The 21,546-nt window shown below is 44.1% G+C and overlaps 1 protein-coding gene across 1 annotated transcript in view; it reads right to left on the bottom strand.

Moving 5' to 3' along the window:
- The window catches only part of ERGIC1 (endoplasmic reticulum-golgi intermediate compartment 1), a 62,573-nt gene that overhangs the window by 37,693 nt on the left and 3,334 nt on the right, over nucleotides 1–21,546 (bottom strand). The window contains exon 2 of the mRNA XM_054168250.1: nucleotides 1,894–1,955. Coding sequence (XP_054024225.1) covers nucleotides 1,894–1,955 — 62 coding nt within the window. The remainder of the gene's footprint in view (nucleotides 1–1,893; nucleotides 1,956–21,546) is intronic.

Below are 21,546 nucleotides of genomic sequence, written 5' to 3'. Positions count from 1 at the left end.
GGTCAGACAGCAAGCCCATAAGGAAAGCTGCACACAAGATCCTCACATGCAAAGCCACCAGTTTTTTGGCTGCTTGTGTGGTTCAAAAGCCTCTATCAACCTGTCTAAAAGGACTCTGACAAAAAGGAGGAGAACGAGTTAGAGAAGAAAATCAAAGCCTGAGAAGCTGCAAGTAACAATAGAGAGAAGTAAGACAGCTAATAATTTTAAGTAAGAGTCACAGCCTTCAAGCCTTCCCACAACAGACTTATCACTTGAGCTGTTTACTGCAGATCAGAAAGCCTAACACTCCATGGCCTTTGATGGTTTTTTTGTTTCTAAAACACACTCTCCTGCAGGTGATTCATAACAAGACAAACTCTCAAAGGAAGCCCAGTTACAGTGTGGGAACTCTTAGTTTCCAAAACAGGAGAGAAAGTAGGATCACTGACAAGTTCAAAGTGTTCTTTTAAAGCGCTGAATCTCCCATGCCTCTGAATTAGCCAACAGGTTTTTGATTCAAGCCCTTTGTTCACAGTTTCAGCAAAGCTAAAAGGGAGTCAACACAGAAGTAATTCAGTGGTCAGGAGAACACAGAGGACAAGGACTCCCCCAGAGTAAATATTTAGAGAAATGTGCACATTTCAACACAACAGTTGAGACTGGCAGGAACCTCTCAAGAGATCATCCTGTCCAACTCCCTGGTCAAAGCAGGGTCAGCTAACGCAGGACTGGATCTACTTGTTTTGAGTATGTCCAGCAACCCCCGGCAACCTTGTCCCAGTCTTTGACCATCTTCACAGTAAGAAGTGAGGAGTTCCTTTAGGTCACAAAAGGCTTTTCTTTGTGTCCATTGATTCACTGGTACTGACTCAGTTCCAGCCCCGCTGCCACCATGGGATATGACATCACTCACGTCAGCAGTGACATACAAGGCTAGTGACCTATCTACGAGAATGGATGAATGGAGAGCGGCTACACGATCAAAGGAAGTCACTGCTCAGTGGAACAGGAAAGCTGCATTAGGGATCTAATTACAGGCCTGGCAGGATCAACCTGATCAATGTTTACCACTACACACAGCCTGCTCACTGCACATAATTGGGCAAAATTGCATTACTCAGCCTATAGCCTCCCTCAGGACAAGGAAGGAAGGAAGGAAAAGGGGCCCAAGGCAAGAGATTTCTATCAGCCAAAGTCTGTACACTGATACATGGGAGTGAGAGTGGATCACTATCGATGGTTTCTGCCCAAGCAATTTTTCTTCTTTAAAAGCATGACAAATAACAACAAAACAAGATCTCTGCTTATTAGTCCCACCTACAACACCAGATGAACCCACTGAGTACACCGTGAGAGAAACACTTGTTCCCCCCATCATCTTCACCAGTAGCCACTGCCTACTACCACCCACACTGCTCCTTACTGATCTAGAACCTGTATTCCCTGCTTGCAGTAGTTTGGTTCCTCAAATCTCTTCAGCAGGCAAACATCTGGCTACACCAAGTGTGAATGCAACTGTTCCCAGGAGTTTTTCATACTGACTGAGGGGATGCCTATTAGAGGTGAAAAATCTGCAGTTAGCCCTTCCACCACTGGAGCAGACTCACAGCTTCTACTTATGGCAAGCCACTAGCAAAAGCCCTCTAGCTACTTAGTAACTGAGAGTGGGTATTTCAGCACTAGATTTTTTGGAGATCCCTTGCATGACAATGCATCTTTAATATCTTTTGTTGAGAGTCTACCACGTAGTAAACCTGGCAGACTGGACAAAATGAGCTGTCTCAGCAACAAAGGACACCCTTTCCAGTGTTCACTCTCTCTTTTAAAAAAATCCCTGGAGACAGTGAAGCCAAATGATCTTTAATTTTAGATCAGGGGTAGGCAAGGACATCAAACAGAAGCGTTACTTACTAATAGCCCCCGTGTAGGTTGGCTGTGTAAGGTCTTTTGGCACCTTCCTGTAGATGTCAAACCTGGAAGAGGAAAAGCAACAGCCATAAAACAGGTGGAACATTTTAGGACATTTCATGGCCCCTCAGGGATTAATGATGCTGAAGTTTTTTTCCACCCAGCCTTCCAACAACATTTTTTCAGTTTGCAGGATATAAGGAGGAAAACTGAAACAAAACAAACCCAAATCCTTTTCTTTTGTACAATTATGTAACTGTGCTCCTTCTTGGCTCCAACTTCCAAAGCACCTCTCTCCCCCTCCCTCTGCCTTGCTGTCGTGGATCAGTGCAAGCTGAACTGTGAGAGCTGCCATGGAAGGAGTCATGCTGGACAAGTTTATAGAACACTGTAAAAGGAAAGGGATACTTTATAGACTCCTGAATAGAGAGGTCTGGCAAAAAAACCCAAACAAACAGTGAAATACAATCTATATTGCCTCTTGTAGTCTGTACCCTGCAATAGCCAGAAATGGACAATACTAAAGTCAGATATCAAGGTAGTGAGACAAGAAACCTACCCTTGGACACTGGATACACAACAGAAATTAATTCAAGAAGTTTGCTACTCCCCCAGCAAAATCCAGTTTAATAATAGATTGTTGTTTTGATTCAGTCATATCTTTTAATATCCATATGGCTCAGCTTTGCTATTTTAAACTCTCCATGGTTAAACTTTCACTGCACTTGGGATGTTAACTGTATTATTTCCTACAACCTTGTGCTCCTGCACGCCCCGCTGCAATGCAGCTCTGACATCAGTTTTTCCACCACTCAATAAAAATTAATGAATGCATTAAAAACACAGACACATACCCCCTTAAGAAGGGGGGGGAAAAAAGGTTCTCCTCCAAACTAAACTCTTTTTTTTTTGGCCATACCACAAGTGGGTGGGATTTGATGCTTTTTCCAGCCGTGAAGAGGCATGAGAGACTCCAGTTTCCAAACTCCTATCCTACACTGAACCAAGATGAAACACCCCTGTGTTTATTCAGTAGTTCCTACTATACCGAGTACTAGAGCTTCAAAACTAGATTCTCTTTTTTACTCTTCATCAGTTGAGATCACTTGGAGGTACTCTGGGTGAACAAAGGAGCATTTGCCTCGTATGGGATTAGAAGGGACATTGTTGCTGTGTTTCACTCAGGAGCTGAAGCTGAAGGAAGGGTAAAGAGGGAAAACGAGTAGGTATAGAGATCATTTACCTGCCCAGTCCAAGACCTGAACAAGCTATGCAATCATGCAACCCTTTCAACAACCCACAGTCACACACTTCTTTGTCAGAGCATGCTGCACAGTATACACATGGAGCTGAATGTTTTCATGACTCTACTTGCTGCCATCTCCTAAATAGATTAGTAATATTCCTGAACCAAACAGTCCATTTATGGCTCTCCTGCTGCCCTGAGAACATCTGGGAAGTGCTGTTTACGTTCTTTCCACATACACCCAAGCAACAGCAGCAGCAGATGGTAAAGCAACCCAGAGTAGCTGATGACATGATGGTCACACAAGCAGAGGAAGTAGCTGATCATTCCTGCACACAGCCCATTAAATTCTGAAAGCTGGTGTCGTCTGGCCAAAGTGACAATAATAGATCAACAAGGCTAAAAAAGCTGGAAGAAAAAGAGAGCACATGAACACACAAGAGCTGCTGAGTGTGAGTGAACCATTTGAAACAGGAAAAAGCTCTATGCTGGATTCAGTAAAAGCAGCAGCATGTGGCTACTATAAAAGGAAGTCTGTTCTTACAATGAGAACTATTTACTAGTGTGATGACCCCATCACAGGATTAAAAAAGTTTAAAATCTAGCTTTTTAAATAAGCCAGTGGAAAGTTGATGTCATGGCAGGGCTCTCTTTCCAGACTTTTAATAAGTAACATCCAAACCCTACAAATTAAGTTTTACATGGAGTTAAGTAAGCTAAGATTAGGCAAAGAGACTACAGAAGGTGATCAGCAGCTCCCAGCCAGCTACACTTACCACCTGGCTTTAAGTACTTAAATGGCAGTGTACCCCCTCTGTGCTATTCTGCTTCCTACTTCTTCTACCACAACTCTTGGGTCTATACTTCCAGGCTCAGGCCTCCCTACAACCACAGTACAGCAGATTCCCAAGAGCTGTCACATGAAGCCCTTAACGCACAGCAAGGGACACTCAAGGTATAAGCATGGCAAAGACACACAGCTTGCTAGGCAAAGAGCATCCCAGCCCTGGAATTACAGTCCAGCACAGACAAAAAGAGCACAGAGCAACCCAGGAGAACTGAATAAAGTTCTCCTGGCTCTGTTCCGTAGAATTAACACATTTTTACTTATGTGACAGATACTGCAGAATAACAGAATCAAGAGTAGGCAACATATGGAAAAAAGACAATGAGACCAGACCAGATGGTAGGGAGGAAAGCTCAGCTGAGAACTGATGGATGAACACAGAGGCTTGAAGGATGACATCCATGGTCTGACTCAAGCAGCAGAACGGAAGGCAAGCAGGGAGGGTATATTTAAGCTTGCAGAAGGACGCTGAAATGATCACAACAATTAACGGCGAGGGAGTGGAGAAAGACACATTGGCAATAAGAGATCAGCACTGCTGGCTAGATTTTGCTCACTGACATGATATGAGTTAAGCCCAAGAGGCCATCAGACCAACAGAGTAAGGACTGGCTATGTGCAAGTATCCTGGCAGAACATCTACTTGCTTGGAAAAGACATGCCCTGGATCAGGAGGATTAATCCTTTGGCAAAGAGAACAATAATCTTCAAGGTACCAGGCATGTTCCCATAAGGCATCTGATACCAGCCACAGCTTGAGAAAGTACACTTCAGCCTGCTCCAGGATGGTGAAAACAGCAGTTAGGTTTATGGATTCAGAGACGGGCAAGCTGGAAGTGCAAACAGATTGCAAGACATTGAACTGTGAAGAGAATGATGGAGCTGCTGACCTATCTTGTTAACTCTGAATTGAATTCTGAATTAGAAAAGATAAAAAAGGCATATGATTCAGTGACAGCTTGAAATGTGTTTGAGAGACACCAGAGAGAAGAAATCCCAGAAGTAAGTAGACAATGGAACCCCAAAGTACACCTCATTAATTCCCTATAATTATCATAACTAAGTAACCCAAGCAAAATTCTCAACCAAATCCATGAGGTTGACAAGAGTAACAGGGTGTCCTGTTACAATAAGAACAGAGGAAATCAGAGACTTGTGAGAGCCACAGCTCCTATCAGACCTAAGGGTGATCACTTACACTGTCCTGGGAAGAGAAAAGAATGAGGATTAGACACCACAGATGACTTGTAATGTAGGAGGGAGGAGACCATGGAGTTGTATGCATGGTAAATGGGAACAGGTTTTACCTGTCCTCGGGTCAGATGTTTCTACAAGAACCTGCAGTAAAAATTCCAGTAAGCCTCGAGGTTCCTGAGGCATTGGTCACTTGGAAAAAGTATTTGTGCCCTGGGAACAGAGAAGAACCTCGTGGTGTATGTATTGCAAAAGCTGCCTTACAGACTTCTGACAGTGGCACATTCAAAGCAGTGGAAGGCATTACTAATGCTGGAGGAAGACTGGATGTTCAGAAAGGTTATACCAGCCAGCTCATAATGCAGCAAGACACACTGTACCACCCTGTGAACATCCACTTTGATAGTCTGGATGACCATGAGAAAGCAGACTGCAGATACGCAGCACCTTCGCTGCCTCACAGTAACTTAAGTGAACTCTCTTCACCTGCAGTACTGTGCAGAAGTTTACCCCACTCCCACACAGGGACACATTACTTTACACTTACAAAGCATATCCACAGGACAGGCAGCACATTATTTATATACAGCTTTTGGCAACTTCCTTCCTTCACTCAGAAAGGCACAACTTGTACGGTGGAGCAGTATCTCGGAGTTAACCGACCGACATCGCTGCAGAGTGGAAACAATGACCTCTCGGCTAGGAAAGTTCTTCCTCCAGGTCATAGATATCCTCACAAGGGGAAGGCTGGACCTTGGAATGCCAGAGCTCAAGGCTGAAGACACAACTAGGCTGTGTCGGCGTAACAAAGGGATCTCCTGACACATCGAGTCTCTCTGTTGTCTTTCCTTTCAATGGAGAGCATGGCAGCAAATAAAGACATGAAGAAAGGCTGTTTGGCAACGTCGGAGTTGTGCAGGAATCACCATTACCATTCAGAACTAACATGAGGGAATGCTATGATCCTTTTTTCTCAGTCCAATGCTGAAAGGACACAGCAAAAAAAAACTTTCTCATCTTTCTGACAGGAATGTCAGCAAACTGGTAAAACAGCATTGTAAAGAAGAGCAGCAGATGGATCATTCTTACATAGGTTGAAACAGAGCCAGGGCTGAGGCAGAAGTCCAACTGCCTGATGGACAGGTGTGCAACACTCAGGAACACAGAAACCACATTTGGTCTCACCCTACTGCAGCTGCCTAAGTGGACAGTGAGGTAAAATTGCAGATGGGAGCTGAACAAAAGGATGGCAGATTTCAAGGACTTCAAAAGCTGTACCTAGGCTAACATGGGATGTTGCTATTCCTTTTTTTCTTTCTTCAGACAGATATCTATGTTCCTCATGTTCACTTATCTAGGACCTCCTAGAGCCCCAGGAACCATCAAAGTGTTTAGCAAGCCAAGGCCAGAGGCAGTAGTGCTCATCTGAGTGGGAGAACCACAATCATGTCCAAGGCTGGATGGGCAATGATAGACCAAACTCAACAGAAGGAAACAAGTTGATATTATCAGCCCTAGGCTGATCCTTGACTTTCCTTTCAAAACTATTTTATTGACATTACAAGAAGGGTGACACACAGGGGAGAAGATGTCTACCCAAACATTGTGGGTTTTTTCTACAGCAGATACTTCAAATGTCTGCCCTGAGAATGAGGATGAGCTCACTCCCTCAAGCAGGAGCTGCTGCAGGCAGGGCTTCCTGCCAGGGCATGCTTTGTACACACCTGAACAGATTTAAGTCTGGATCTGAAGTATTTCAGGAAATGAAGGAATAAATACATTATTTCACTTAACTTTGCCACTCCTCTGAACAGAAAACTTCTCTCTGATATCTTTGGAGTTGGAAAAGAGCTTCAGTAAAATATTACAGCAACACTTCTGTAAGATGCTGTTAACTTTTTCACGAGCAAGAGGCAAAGAACTTCAGGCAATTAAAAGTAGAACTAACAGTGGTTAAATTTGAAGTGTTGGAGCAAATGGAAACTCTGATACCTAAAGGAATTCATATCAGAGAAGAAAAAACACTAATTCCTCCTTTAGATTACAGCATTTGTAATCTGCATCAATGATACCAAATCCTCCCTGGCACAAACAAAGGACCACTGCACTGGCCATGGCACCCAGGACAGACATTCAGAGCACAGCTTATCCATCTCCCTGTATTACTGACTCACTGTGTGGAGTTACTGCAAAGAGCAGATGCTTTAGCTCTGTCTGTGAAGCACTGAAACACAACTCTGGAGCAAGCTGCAGTGGGATGTGCTCATGGACCCTTCTGCAAGGTCTGTTTTTACTGATTTAACTAAGGGGCATGAATACATCATGTCATCTTGCCTTAGCAGCAAGGGTCTGTGGCTGTGATTCACACAGCAGAATGTGGAAGTGAAGTACCACTTGATTCTCCACCTCCCACATTACCCAGCATTCAGAAATGGCATCTATTTTCCAGCAGATACCACATTTGAAGTTGAGGTCACTAATTCCTGGTGACAGTACTCACCCTCAAGAACAGGTCCAGTGCACCATGAACAACTGTCATAAATTTTATTACATATCAGTAGTTTTGAGATCTCTTTGAAAAAAAGAGACAACCTGGTGCTGCTGAAACAATTTGGATCTGGGGGTACTGATTGACAGATGGCTGAACATGAGCCAGCAGTGTGCCCAGGTGGCCAAGAATGCCAATGGTATCCTGGCCTGTAACAGGAATGGTGTGACCAGCAGGAGCAAGGATGTCATTGTGCCCCTGTACTCAGCACTGGTTAGGCCACACCTTGAGTACTGTGTCCAGTTCTGGGCCCCTCAATTTAAGGAAATTGAGACTCTTGAATGTGTCCAGAGAAGGGCAACGAGGCTGGAGAGAGGCCTCAAGCACAAACCCTACCAGAAGAGGCTGAGGGAGCTGGGATTGCTTAGCCTGGAGAAGAGGAGGCTCAGGGGTGACCTCATTGCTGTCTACAACTACCTCAAGGGTGGTTGTAGCCAGGAGGGGGTTGGTCTCTTCTCCCAGGCAACCAGCACCAGAACAAGAGGACACAGTCTCAAGCTGCACCAGGGTTAAGGCTCGAGGTTAGGAGAAAGTTCTTCCCAGAGAGAGTTGTTAGCCGTTGGAATGTGCTGCCAGGGAGGTGGTGGAGTCACCATCCCCGGAGGTGTTCAAGAGGGGATTGGATGTGGCACTTGGTGCCATGGCTTAGTAGTCATGAGGTCTTGGGTGACAGGTTGGACTTGATGATCTTTGAGGTCTTTTCCAACCTTATTGGTTCTATAATTAACAAGTAACTCTACCTGAAGTGACTTGCAAGAACAACACATTTAACAGCAGAAACATACCTTTACTATTCAGTTAACCAAACAACTGGTAAGTCTATAGCAGACCTGACTAAACTAGACAAATGAAGAATTACCAAGTAACACACAGAAAAAAGTTAACTTTGAAACTACTACAAAGATTATACTGTTAGTGCACTAGGAAATCTGATGAACCAGTGCTAGTACTCCAACATGCTGCACACTGGAGGCCCAGCGCCAGACATGTAGGATGGGCAAGAAGCAACATCTCCATCATAATCTATCAGATACCATAATGGCTCCCAGAAGAAAAAGGGTGTGGAGGAGATGTCTAGTGTTTCCAAGATACACAGGAAGATCCAGATAAGTAAAACACATCTGGTGAAGCCTCACAGACTAAACTGTCCTAAAGGGCTGCCAAGGCCAGTAAAAGCTCTGTCCCCGACTGCTTCCTTCTCGGTAAGAAACACAACTGCCCTGGGAAACATAGGGGGTGCATACTGAAACAGTGAAAGGCAAGGCACCTATGACATACAGAGGGACAGCTTGGTTGTCTGAAGAAATGAAGAACAATACACCTTCTTAAGCTGAGGTGGCTTCCTGGATCAACAAGAGCCCTTAGTCATGGGCTCAAGTTTAAACTGCAACACAAAGAAGCAAAGACACAATAAACTCTGTCTTCAGTGGCAGCCAGTACTTCAGTGGGAGAGGCTGTGTGGCATTGTCACAGGCTGTATCACTCAGATTCCCTCTTCTCACACAGTATTTACATTTGTGCAGTACATGTTAATTCACTCCCAAGATTAAGCCAGAGAGCAGGAATATGCCTGCCTTTTCAGAACCTTTTCAGAGCCATGACCCTGTCACACTAAACCCACTGACTCTTTTGTACACCAAGAAAGTAAGCTCAGAAACCTGGCACACCAGCTAACACTGAATCTGTAGACTGAGCTCTCTGCTCCACAAAGCAAAACAAGATTAGGCTGGCCTTTTAACAAACAAGAAATGTTTCCCTGCCACTGCACAGGGGAAGACAAGCTGGTTAAAGCAGTTTTCAGAACTTGCTTCCCCTTCTGTTCATGTGCTGGTAATACCCTTGCCCAGTTTAACACCGGCTCGCACAGCTCCTGCAAACTGGAGGTACATTCAAGTGCAATATTGCTGCTGGGTTGTTCCCTATCGGTCAAATCTTTCTTGCAACCAAACAAAAGGGGATGAGAGCATGGCTGCAGACCTCAAACTTCAAGAATCCAGGAAGGCATGATGTCAGTATTCCTGCACACACACACCTCCCCCCCCCCAATTCCTGACTAATGTCTGTTCCTTACAAAGTCATTCACTGCAGACTCACCAGCAAATGAAGCTACAAAGTGGAAGAGAGAATTTCTCCCATTAAGCACTGTGCCTGTCACCTTGTCATGTTCAAGACACACAACACAGAGGTATCCAATGCCAAGCAGACATGTGAAGTTTCAAGAAATTCATTCTTAAAAAGCCAACCAAACAAACAACAAAAGGTGGTTTTTGTCCAAAGATCAAACACTCTACTTGTTAATTACATGGAGTTTCTTTTTCAGGCAAAGAGAGAAACTGCTGAATGGCGCAGTTCTAGGAACTCACAGTCACTCAAAACAACAATCCCATGCTGCTTTTGATGAAACCTACATGCACTGTGGAAGGTACACAAAGAGCAAGGCAGCTACCAAACACAAACATGGACAGTCAAGCCAAGCCAGCACCCATTTAATCTTTGATAAGAGTCATCTTGAGGCAGCTCTGTCTGATAACAGGTTAGAAATAGTCTAGTGGCTTCTTTTCTTTGAGACACATTCTAAATAAATTCATTTTGAGGCCACATCCCTCTGAATTACACCAGACTCTCTAATTACTTCATGTAGACATCAGTGAATCCAGGCAACTAACAATTTCTATTCAGCTGCCACTGGAGAAACAAATCATCCTTAACTACAAAGATTCATTTTCCCTGAAGACAAGGACATAACCTTGGGATTTGCCACTCCACACATTTCTGTCCTTCCTCTGTTTCCTATCTGCCTTCTCAAACATTTCTGTTACATTGCTGTATTACAGCCACATGACTTCAGAGAGCAGAGGTGGTTGGTCCAGTCACCTTTATTTAATTCTCCATGGGAGCAATAGATCTGTTGCAGAGACAGACAACCAGCTCTTCCCACAAAATCTGTGTAACTGTACCTATTTTTGTCATTTCAGAACAGAAGTGGCACATTAGGAGTTCAGGAAACCAAGGCATGCATGAAATGGGGAGAGGAGAATGAGCAACCTCAACCCCACTCCAGGAAACATGTTCAAGTGCACACGAAATGAGCTGGAACTGTGTTTTTCACCAGTCCACAGCATGGGCTACCACACAGCTTACTTTCTGCTGCTACCTCTGAAGAATTGTCCCTAGACACAGCAGAAGAGCTTACAGATTATGATTCATTTAATACCTGCTGCTATTAAGTACCTCAGCAGAGATACCACTTGTAGTTAAGAATCCAGCAATTGTCTTTGCATAAAATGCTTCATCATTTAGAAGCAGGACATGGGAAGCAGGAAGGAATTCAATCAGGATAAATACAAGTTGGATTAAGTCCATCTGACATTTAAAGATGACCATGCACAAACACACTCCATTTTCTCTCTCCAGGAAAATTTTAGTGGAAGCTGGTGTTACACAGGGAAGATGAGTATTTAACCACCATGTCTGTCTCAAAAGCTGTCTTCTGCCCTCCAAAATCAGTGTAGCTTGGAGGCAGAATGGAGAAAAACATAAAACCCAGGCCACATTGGGTATCTTCTATATGAATTCATGGAATCAAAAGGAAGCTTTGGAGAGATTGTTGTCGGAGTAAGTTCAGGCTGGAGACTAATGGCAGAAGGGAAACGCCCTTCCTTTAGCACCCAGTGGTGTTTCTAGAGAAACCTTCCCACCAAAGGCATGCTCTGTTGTGTCAAAGACCATTTGTATCTTTGTGCTCTATTGACTGCTCAGGCAAAGAGATGTCCATCAACTAATCAAGAATAAAACGCTTAAGAGAAACCCTGCCTTCCCAACAGCTCCCTGTACTGTGACAGGGTCACAGTATCACCAAGGTTGGAAGAGACCTCGAGGATCATCGAGTCCAACCTGTCACCACAGACCTCATGACTAGACCATGGCACCAAGTGCCACATCCAATCCCCTCTTGAACACATCCAGGGATGGTGACTCCACCACCTTCCTGGGCAGCACATTCCAATGGCAAACGACTCTCTGTGAAGTTCTCCTCACCTCGAGTCTAAACCTCCCCTGGCACAGCTTGAGACTGTGTCCCCTTGTTCTGGTGCTGGTTGCCTGGGAGAAGAGAGCAACCCCTTCCTGGCTATAACCACCCTTCAGGTAGTTGTAGAGGGCAATGAGGTTAACCCTGAGCCTCCTCTTCTCCAGGTCTGTGGTTGCCAACACATTTGAGAGGTCTCATGAAGCAGCTCGGCAAAAGAGCTGGCTCCCAGAGAGGACCCACTGAAAGACCCAGTAACTGGCACTCCCCACCCACCACCCCACACTCCATAACACAAATACGAAGTAAAACAAAATCTCAGGCTGTAGCTACTAGACTAAGAAGGGAAGACATTGCTGTTCCAGGACTTCAGCTCTTGGCTGCTTCTTTGAGACAGACATTGGGGAGGAAACAAAGAAAGCAAAAGAAAGAAAGAAAAGAAAAGAATACAAAATGCTAGGAAAAAATAAGAGCAACTGAGAAAGCATGCAGAGTATTTTGATGCTACTAGAAGAACAAAAGATTTAAAGAAATAATAAAATCACTTTGCTAAAAAACTTAAGAAAAGAAAAAGTTCTTTAACAGGCAGCAACTGTTCCCGTTTCCTTGGGTCACTGCTCTCAAATAATGACTTTAGGACAACTGTCAACAAAGCAGCCTTAAGATCCTTTTGAACAGCAGGAGCAGGGCAGCTACACCAACTGAGCAGCACAAGCCATCAGGGACTCAGCCTTAGGTAGTTTTTAACCTCTTCTTACCCTATGTAAGAAGGTTTGAGACATTTAAACAACATAGAGAAGGAAGCTAATGTCAGAATGCAAGACAGGCTCTTTCTCTCAGACACTGGAAAGAGCATTAAAATCAAATGACTAGATTTACAGAGTGCAAGTTCTGCCAGAAATAATTATCATGGTGTATTTTCTGGTGTTTTTTGGGGGTTGGGGTTTGGCTTTTTTTGGTGGTTAGGGGTTTTACTTTGGGTCTGTTTTTTCCTATTGGGGAAGCATCAAGGAGAACATGTCTTTTAAAGCAAAATCTCTTCTTACTTTACTCTCAAAAAGCAGTGACTTTCAACTCCCTCAGCACTTTCAACTTCCTATGGTCCTTGCTTTACCTCTGCTGTTCAAAAATCCCTAATTTTGTTCCACAGATCTACCAAAGGAAAAAATTCTACACAGAAAGCAAGCAGAAGCATCTCATTCTAATGCCTTCCTCTATACCTGTATAAAAAGCCTTAAGTTTTCTATTTTTATGGAGAAATATTAGTTCAGTATTTCATTCTGAAATCCCTTCTTCAGATCATGCTGCCCTTCTTCCCATCCAAAGGCAAGTGCATGCTCTGACAACTCTGCAAGAACACTTAGCTCATACACAAGCCGGCACAGATAAAAAGCAGTAACTCTTCTTCCAACAAAATAGGTGAAATCTATCACCTTGTTTTACAGAGCGGGAAAACAATGGCAGGAAGTCGGCAGCAGAGGAAGAAATAGAACTACTGACTCTGGTGATTGTTAATTCTTGTTTAAATGACATTTCTATGTTTCCTGTCTGCTGGCAGATGAGAACATAATGTGCAGAGAGCAGCTCAGGACAGCTTCTGGGACAGCCATGCTGTGATCTCGCGGATGGGATGCAGCAGTGGGAGCCAACAGACCTGAATTCTGTTCTGCTCCCAGCACTGACTCACTGTGTCATTTCTGCTTCAGTCAATTAATTCTTTCTTCTTCGGCTTCTTCATTTTGCAGAGCGGTACCAGGTAACATTTGCCCTCCATTCACCAAGCAAGTTGAAATCTACAGATTAAAAAACCCTGCAAATACATCCAAGTGCTGGGTGCTGCACTTTGGCCACAACAACCCCATGCAGAGCTACAGGCTGGGGTCAGAGTGGCTGGAGAGCTGCCAAACAGAAACGGACCTGAGGGTGCTGATTGACAGATTGCTGAACATGAGCCAGCAGTGTGCCCAGGTGACCAAGAGGGCCAATGGCATCCTGGCCTGCATCAAGAATAGTGTGGCCGGCAGGAGCAGGGAAGTCATTGTGCCCCTGTACTCAGCACTGGGTAGGCCACACCTTGAGTCCTGTGTCCAGTTCTGGGCCCCTCAGTTTAAGAAGGACATCGAGACACTTGAATGTGTCCAGAGAAGGGCAACGAGGCTGGGGAGAGGCCTCAAGCACAAGCCCTGTGAGGAGAGGCTGAGGGAGCTGGGGTTGCTTAGCCTGGAGAAGAGGAGGCTCAGGGGAGACCTTATTGCTGTCTACAACTACCTGAAGGGAGGTAGTAGCCAGGAGGGGGTTGGTCTCTTCTCCCAGGCAACCAGCACCAGAACAAGAGGACACAGTCTCAAGCTGCACCAGGGGAAGTTTAGGCTGGAGGTGAGGAGAAAGTTCTTCACCGAGAGAGCCATTCGCCACTGGAATAGGTTACCCAGGGAGGTGGTGGAGTCACCGTCCCTGGATGTGTTCAAGAGGGGATTGGATGTGGCACTTGGTGCCAGGGTCTAGTCATGAGGTCTTGGGTGACAGGTTGGACTTGATGATCTTTGATGTCTCTTCCAACCTTGGTGATACATGAGGTGTTACCGATCAAAGTTCCAATTTCTTTGAAGGTCTGTAGAAGGAAAGCTGCAGGAAGATAGGCTTATGAAAACAAACTGAATGTGCACTGCAGGAGCCAAGCCTTGGTTCAGTAGCAGGATTGTGCCTAGAGTGCATGTTTACAAACAATCGTGATCAGGAATGGGTTTGTGTACTGGAACGCTGACTAGGAAGCAAGTGGAAAGTAAAACAAGTCATGCTGTTAAACTCAGCTTCACATGGAAAGTAAACCCTGAATATACAAATACCAAAGCTTGGCCATGAATTTGAGCTCAAGATGCACATACAGATTCAAAGCAGGACTAATGAGCCGATACTTGTAAATACCAAGCAGTTATTAACACATTTTAGAAGATTAACACCTGCGTAACAGCAGAGAATACACAAACACCATTGAGTAATCAGCCAGTCCTCATTTACACACCAGAGGATACTAGCACACATACTGCAAAAGTTGAGCTTTAGTGGTCAGAGTCTCAAGGCTTCAAAATTACATTGGAAACCATTTGATCCTGAATACTGAGCAAGCTCTGATACAGGAAGAGCAGGGCACGGAGATGGAGGGGCATATGTAGCTCTAAATTAGTTTATCTGTACTGCTAGCAGGTGAAGACTGCAGTTCTCAAATTCTGTATTACACCAGTTTTCAAAGCATGATCCTCCAAATAATATTCTTTTCATTGACCTGCTGACTCTCCAGACTTAAAGCTTAGGAGTGAAATGTAGGAATAGGTTTCCTTGCCAGCCAGCTCCTCCCTCTTAATTCGAGTTCCAAGAACATAATGAAACTAACAGAGGAAGTTTCTGAAACAAGGAGGAGTACTGAGAACAAGAAAACAAGGTTAGCCAGGACTGTCATTAATTATATAACTCAGGCTTTGGGTAACTGGACATTTAGGGAAAGGGGCTGAGAGAATGTCAGAGGCATCAGCCCCTGCAGCATTACATCATCTGGTCTGCTAGTTATTTAGCAGGTACACAATTTGTATGAGGGGGAAAAGAAAACAACCATCCATTTATTTCTAGGACAAAAGACTATGAATCCCCACAACACTCTCAGAAAGAGGGCACACAAAATGAATATGTTATGTTTCCTTTTAAACTGATTTCTTTCCATGGAGCTCGTGCTCTTGTTTTCTCACTCCTGCTAGCCTCTCTGACTCCATTGTGCTGTCCTGTATAACACCTTTTTGTCAATCACATTCTAAATTCTGTGCTCTTATTCTTTGAGTAAGTAAGAAACTTGCTCTCTATCACCCAGGCACATGCAGCAATTGCTATTGCTGAAGTACACCCAAAAAATGCAAATTATTTTGGGTGGCACTGATGAATGGAAGAAAGGAAGCAGTACATCACTTTTTTTTCCCAAATGAAATGTTAGGCTCAAACATATTTCAAAGGTAATTAGGAGGAGGAAAGCATTTATAATCTCAAATACTCAATAGTGGAGTCCTGCCAGCAAGCATTTTATTTCCTTTTAGGCAGTGAAGCAGGTGTCAAAATGAAAGATGGAAGAGAAATGTATTTTTAATGAAGTGAGCAAACTATATTCTATTTCATCAAAACAGGAGAAAAATGTCATGAAGAAAAAATGTTCAAGTAAGGAGATTGGTATTTAATGGGATCCAGCCCTTCAGAGGACTGTAAGCAAGAGCAACTGCACTTGTGAGCAGCAGTATGGTGTTCTGGAGATCAGAAAGAGAGAACGGAGGCAGAGAGAATAGGAAACATGATCAAACATAGATGGCTGCTCACACAGCTAAGTACACTGTCCAGATACTTGAATGTCATAAGCAGAATGTAACCCTCTCTGTCCCGGAGCTTTCATCCCCTTAAGCTCAGAGATTGTGGCTTTTGCAGCTCCCCAGCATATCTCAGGGCCTCCCACCATGGCATCCTCCAGACACTTCCTCCAGCACCATCGCTCACCCATTCCCTACTTTATGACCTCCAGAGTCCTAAACATCTCTCCTTTTCCCAATTTGAGACCTGACAGCTCAGGGTTCCTCTGTCTCCTGCCATGTTTCTCCAGCTCCATCTCACTACCTAAAGCTAGATTGCACTACTGCTACAAGCTTCAGCATCCAGCTCCTCAGCCCCAACCACAGACACAAAGCCCTGATCTCTAGCAGACGCTGAGCAAAATTCAGAGTTGGGCTGTGATTTCCATGGAATTACCTACACACAACTCAGAGCATAAGCAGGAGACAGCCACAGAAAAAAAAGAGTTGTACCATAGTCTTCCCCATACCTTCTAGGAATCAGAAAACATTAAGACTCTTTTGCTGCCTTGCACTGCTGAACACTTTGAAATAAGTCTCATAAGATTAGTTGGAACCACGTACATATTAGTTTGTGGAAGCTGCCTTCTGAAAGCTTTAAGACCCAGCTGCACCAGGACAGTACATAACTCAGAGAGTTCTACAAAACAGCAAGAACAAATACGACCCCTGGGGAAGACGAAAGATCCCTGGGGTCTAATAAGACCCCTGGGGATGTGTGAAGAAAACAGCTTATTCTTCATAAGGCTTCCCTCAAAAGCACACAAGCCAATCCATACCCTACTATATTATAGACAGATTTCTCCATATCAATTAGGGAAACTCTTAAGAGATCTGCTAGGCTCATCACCTGATGCTGGACCACGCCAAGAAAACCACACCAAGGGAAAACTGTTCAGCCACTGCTCTGCTAAGTGCATGAGCAAAGTAAGCTCCCTTTGAAACCAGTAATTGACCCTCAGAAAGGGACTATTACTGGCCTGAAGCTGACAAGACTTAGGAATACCAGAACCCTGACTTGAGACAACTAATTTGTTATCATCTGGCTTCCAAGTGAAGTTCCTGGGTTTGACTCAGTTTCCAAGAAACATCCCTATTGATGCCACCCCACCAGAAAAATGTGACTGATATAGACCAAGATAGACCCAAGATAGACCTGCTGCTGTAGCTGAGGCTCAGATTTACCAGTGGTTGCTAGTCCAGATATAACTTCTTGTAATGCAGCAGCCAGTTTCAGATTTCAGTTCAGAAGGATCACATTTGTTTTAGGGGGATGTGAAACTCCACTGAGGCTCTGAGACTTCACGTTTATCAGAAAACAAAGTCCTATTTACATTACTGGCTGCACTGATGGTTTAGTCGGCTCTCCAGTCCTCCTTTATTTACAGCACACAGTGGTCTAGAGAGAAGAACAGCAATTAGGAAGCCAAGTGATCTGCCTTAGGATATGACTGTTAAAAACTAAGCAAGCATGACTGCCTGAAATCCTGTTAGCAGTAATACAATCCTGTCCATAACACAGCATTTTGAAGGCTCCTCTATTAAATGCAAATCTTTCTGGCTTCTCTGGATTAAACTAGATACATCTCATTTGGAAATATCCTTAAAAAGTAAACATCCAAACAAAATTCAAATGCAGTGAATCACACTGTCCAGCTAACTGCAGCCTTCACTGGTGTGTGTCTGCCACAATTACTACTGCAATACTCCAGCATTTCAGCATAAAGATGAGGTTGTAGATCGTCGCGAGATTGTGCTTAATTGTTTGGCAGAATAGGTTTTCCATTTTGGAGGCAGCTGGCTCTGCACAGGGATATCTAGGCAACAGTTCAGGACTTGTATTTGGAGAGGAGACAAAAAAAATTCCACTATTTCTTCGTTCACTGCAAAACTATTCCTTCCTCACCACATCCAACATCTGAATTAGGTGCCTAAAAGACACACATGCACGCTTCACAATACAAGCTCAACAGCTTCCACAGCTCCTCAGTCCACGCTGGTGGTATTGCTTCAACTCTGTTTACAGTGTGATTCAGTCATTTTCACAGCAGTGAACTATGATGGCATGAAGAAAGCATCTGTGTCATCAACGAGTGAACAAAGGAGGACAGTTAAAGTTCAGAAGGAACAACATAAAACTTTCCTATAAAGCCAGACCTTGCTGGAGCGTGTCCAGAGAAGGGCAACAAAGTTGGTAAGGGGCTTGGAACACAAGCCCTATGAGGAGAGACTGAGGGAGCTGGGGTTGCTTAGCCTGGAGAAGAGGAGACTCAGGGGTGACCTTATTGCTCTCCACAACTACCTTAAGGGAGGTTGTAGACAGGCAGAGGATGGTCTCTTCTCCCAGGCAACCAGCACCAGAACAAGAGGACACAGTTTCAGGCTGTGCCAGGGGAGGTTTAGGCTGGAGGTTAGGAGGAAGTTCTACACAGAGAGAGTGATTGCCCATTGGAATGGGCTGCCTGAGGAGGTGGTAGAGTCACCATCACTGGAGGTGTTCAGGAGGAGAGTTGATAGGGTGCTTGGTTGCATGGTTTAGTTGACTGGTGGTGTTGGATGATAGGTTGGACACAATGATCTTGAAGGTCTCTTCCAACCTGGTCTATTCTATTCTATTCTATTCTATTCCATAGTTCTGTACTTAGGAATACTCCAATTATATTTGAAGATAGATAAAGCATTAGGGAGACTTAGGAAGAAACATTTACACACATGCAGGCTACATAGATTCAGTTATTTGTGGCATGAACATCAACAGACTGTGTACAACTCTGCTTGTCCATCTGACTGATGTGACTGCAGAATAATTTCTCAGGTGCCCTCAAAGGGCTATTGTTGAAACAAAGTTAGTCATGGTACTGCCTGGCACCAAAATCAACTTTAGTAATTACGTAAGGTGGCAGCAATACCACTTGGAGGGTTTGTTTACCAGCGACATTGCACAATGTGAAGTGGAACACGCCTGCCAGACGTGGCTGCAGTTCAAGATGAAAATCTGCTTGCAGAGTTACCAGGCACTCTGGCCAGCTATCACCTCAGTAGCTAGGGAGGAAAAGTGTAGGTCCCTGCAAAGTACAGAGGCAACTATCTAACCAGCCCAATGCTGCAGCCACTAGCTGTAAATGTAGGTATTAATTGAGAAGTGATGTGATCACCCTGATCACATTCAAGACATGAGATTTTGAACAAAATCATTGTACAGGCAGAAATGTCTATGGCTGCGGATGTGAGCGTGACCATGCTCAGCTCAGTACAGGGCACATACAGACCTTTCTGATATGCCATTGCCTCACAAACCTGTAGGCACAACTCATCTAATCAGAAGCTGTGTCAGCTGGCTTTAGCAGTTTATTCCTCCCTTTTGTCCTCTCCACACTGTTTGAGCCAAGAACACACCTACCTGTTGCTATCACCACCATGCACCTTCTAGAGGACAGGCACTATGAGCTCATTTGTGCACATATGAGCACATTCAGTGAGTAATTTTGCCAAATGTACTAGTGTGTTAATGTAGCTAATTAAACAATGTGCTGGGAGAGAGCAAGCTGGAGTACAGAGCACCACAATCTGGTAAGAAACACAGAGCTGGTTGAGACTCCACATTATACCTCCTGAGCAAACGGACACTTCCACTACCATTTGTTGCTTATCAGGCAGTGACAAAACACCACACAGTCACTATTTCTCCTTAACAACTGGCAAATATTCTAACTTAGGCCAAACAAATCCCACACAAGTTTAAGCAAGATTTGAGGGGTTACAGAAAGATTTTGAGTCACGACTGTCTCAAATTTGTTGAGAGAAAAATGATAGGATTATGAAAGGCAGCTTTGCTCCTTCTTTTCTTAAGACTGAAGACTAAAATAAAGCTATTTTCCAGAGGCTCACAAGTGAATGAGAAATTGTTGTCCAAGAAGTTGCTCAGCTCAGAAAAGATTTTTCTTCTTAGGCCCCCAAATCACCAACAATCTACTGGTTTGCCCTCAGTAATCTGGCTGGGAATTGAAGGCGGAGAAACAGACCTCCCTGATGTTGACAAAGCAGCCTGTATCACCAGTTCCACAACTGTGCCAGGTCAGATGTCTGAGCATCAGTCTGCCTACTAGCCATCAAAACTCTTAGGTCTAAATTAACCCCAAACTTACTGCCTCTCCTAAAAGCAAAAAGGTTGGAAGTGTGTCAGCTTTGGTTAAGACCAGACAATTTGATTTCAAAAAAGACAAACAGGAACCAAAGCAAAGACCTGCCTGTGTCCCCAAACAAAAATGTTTGTTTCTATCTGAATCAGAATAAAAAGTATCATTTATCACAGGTGGGGCAAAGAACAGCCGGCTGTGGGGGCCTGTTGCACTGCACAGATGGAATAAGAGTATTTGCCACAAAGAACTTCCACTCTAAATCAGCATTTAAATCTAAATCCCTCCTAAGCCTGGCTCCTTCCCCATGACCTTCAAAATCCAGGTATAACAGGTATAACACACTGCTACCTCATTCAGATTATCAAGCAGTAAAAAAACCTCAAACAACAAAATCCCCAAGCCAACAAACCAACAAAGCCTAATGAAAACATCATAGTAATTACTCATAGGAAATACGTTCTGAATTTCTCAGTGAAATATACAAACAAGGATTCACAGGTATTTGCCACTCTGTGCCAAAAACGTGGCCAGGCACAACTGAGAATTGCCCACAATTAGAACAAAAATGGCAGTCTATTTTAGTTTTTTCTCAGTCTAATCAGTTAAAGCTACCAAAATACTTCAGAAGTTTCACCATCCTTTACAAGTCCATCAGTAGCTCTTTCATGCAAATAGGCAGATGCCAAGAAAAGCCAACAGATTCAAGAGAACAGAATAGAATAGAATAGACCAGACCAGGTTGGAAGAGACCTTCAAGATTGTGTCCAACCTATCATCCAACACCACCTAAACCACGCAACCAAGCATCCTGTCAAGTCTCCTCCTGAACACCTCCAGTGATGGTGACTCCACCACCTCCTCAGGCAGCCTTTCTCTCTATCATGTCCACATTCAGTGCCCAGGAGTCAGCTCATTTTTACTTTGGTAATTCTCAACACCAGGGCAGTCCAGCACCAGTATCTGCTGCTGAAGCTAAGCCTCCCTGTTAACTGGACCACACAACATCTGAGAATCCTTCTGGCCCACAATCACCATTCAAAATGACCCAGGCTTACAGTTTACCACGATTTTAACCATTCACACGTGCTGTAAGTAAGGTGACACTGGGTCTTACAGGCTCAAGTGGGAAATACTCTTTCAGATCCAGCAATACTACTCAAAATCCCTGATCAAATAGGTATGAAGCTGCTTTGCTGACAAAGTTCCAACAAGCCAGAAGGACAGGCAACAAGGGAAAATCTGCCTCTCTCTTGCAGCCAAGTAAGTTCTGAAAAAT

The sequence above is a fragment of the Dryobates pubescens genome, chromosome 16, assembly GCF_014839835.1.
Source record: "Dryobates pubescens isolate bDryPub1 chromosome 16, bDryPub1.pri, whole genome shotgun sequence".
Lineage (NCBI taxonomy): Eukaryota > Metazoa > Chordata > Aves > Piciformes > Picidae > Dryobates > Dryobates pubescens.
This window is presented reverse-complemented; position numbering and strand designations above follow the sequence as displayed.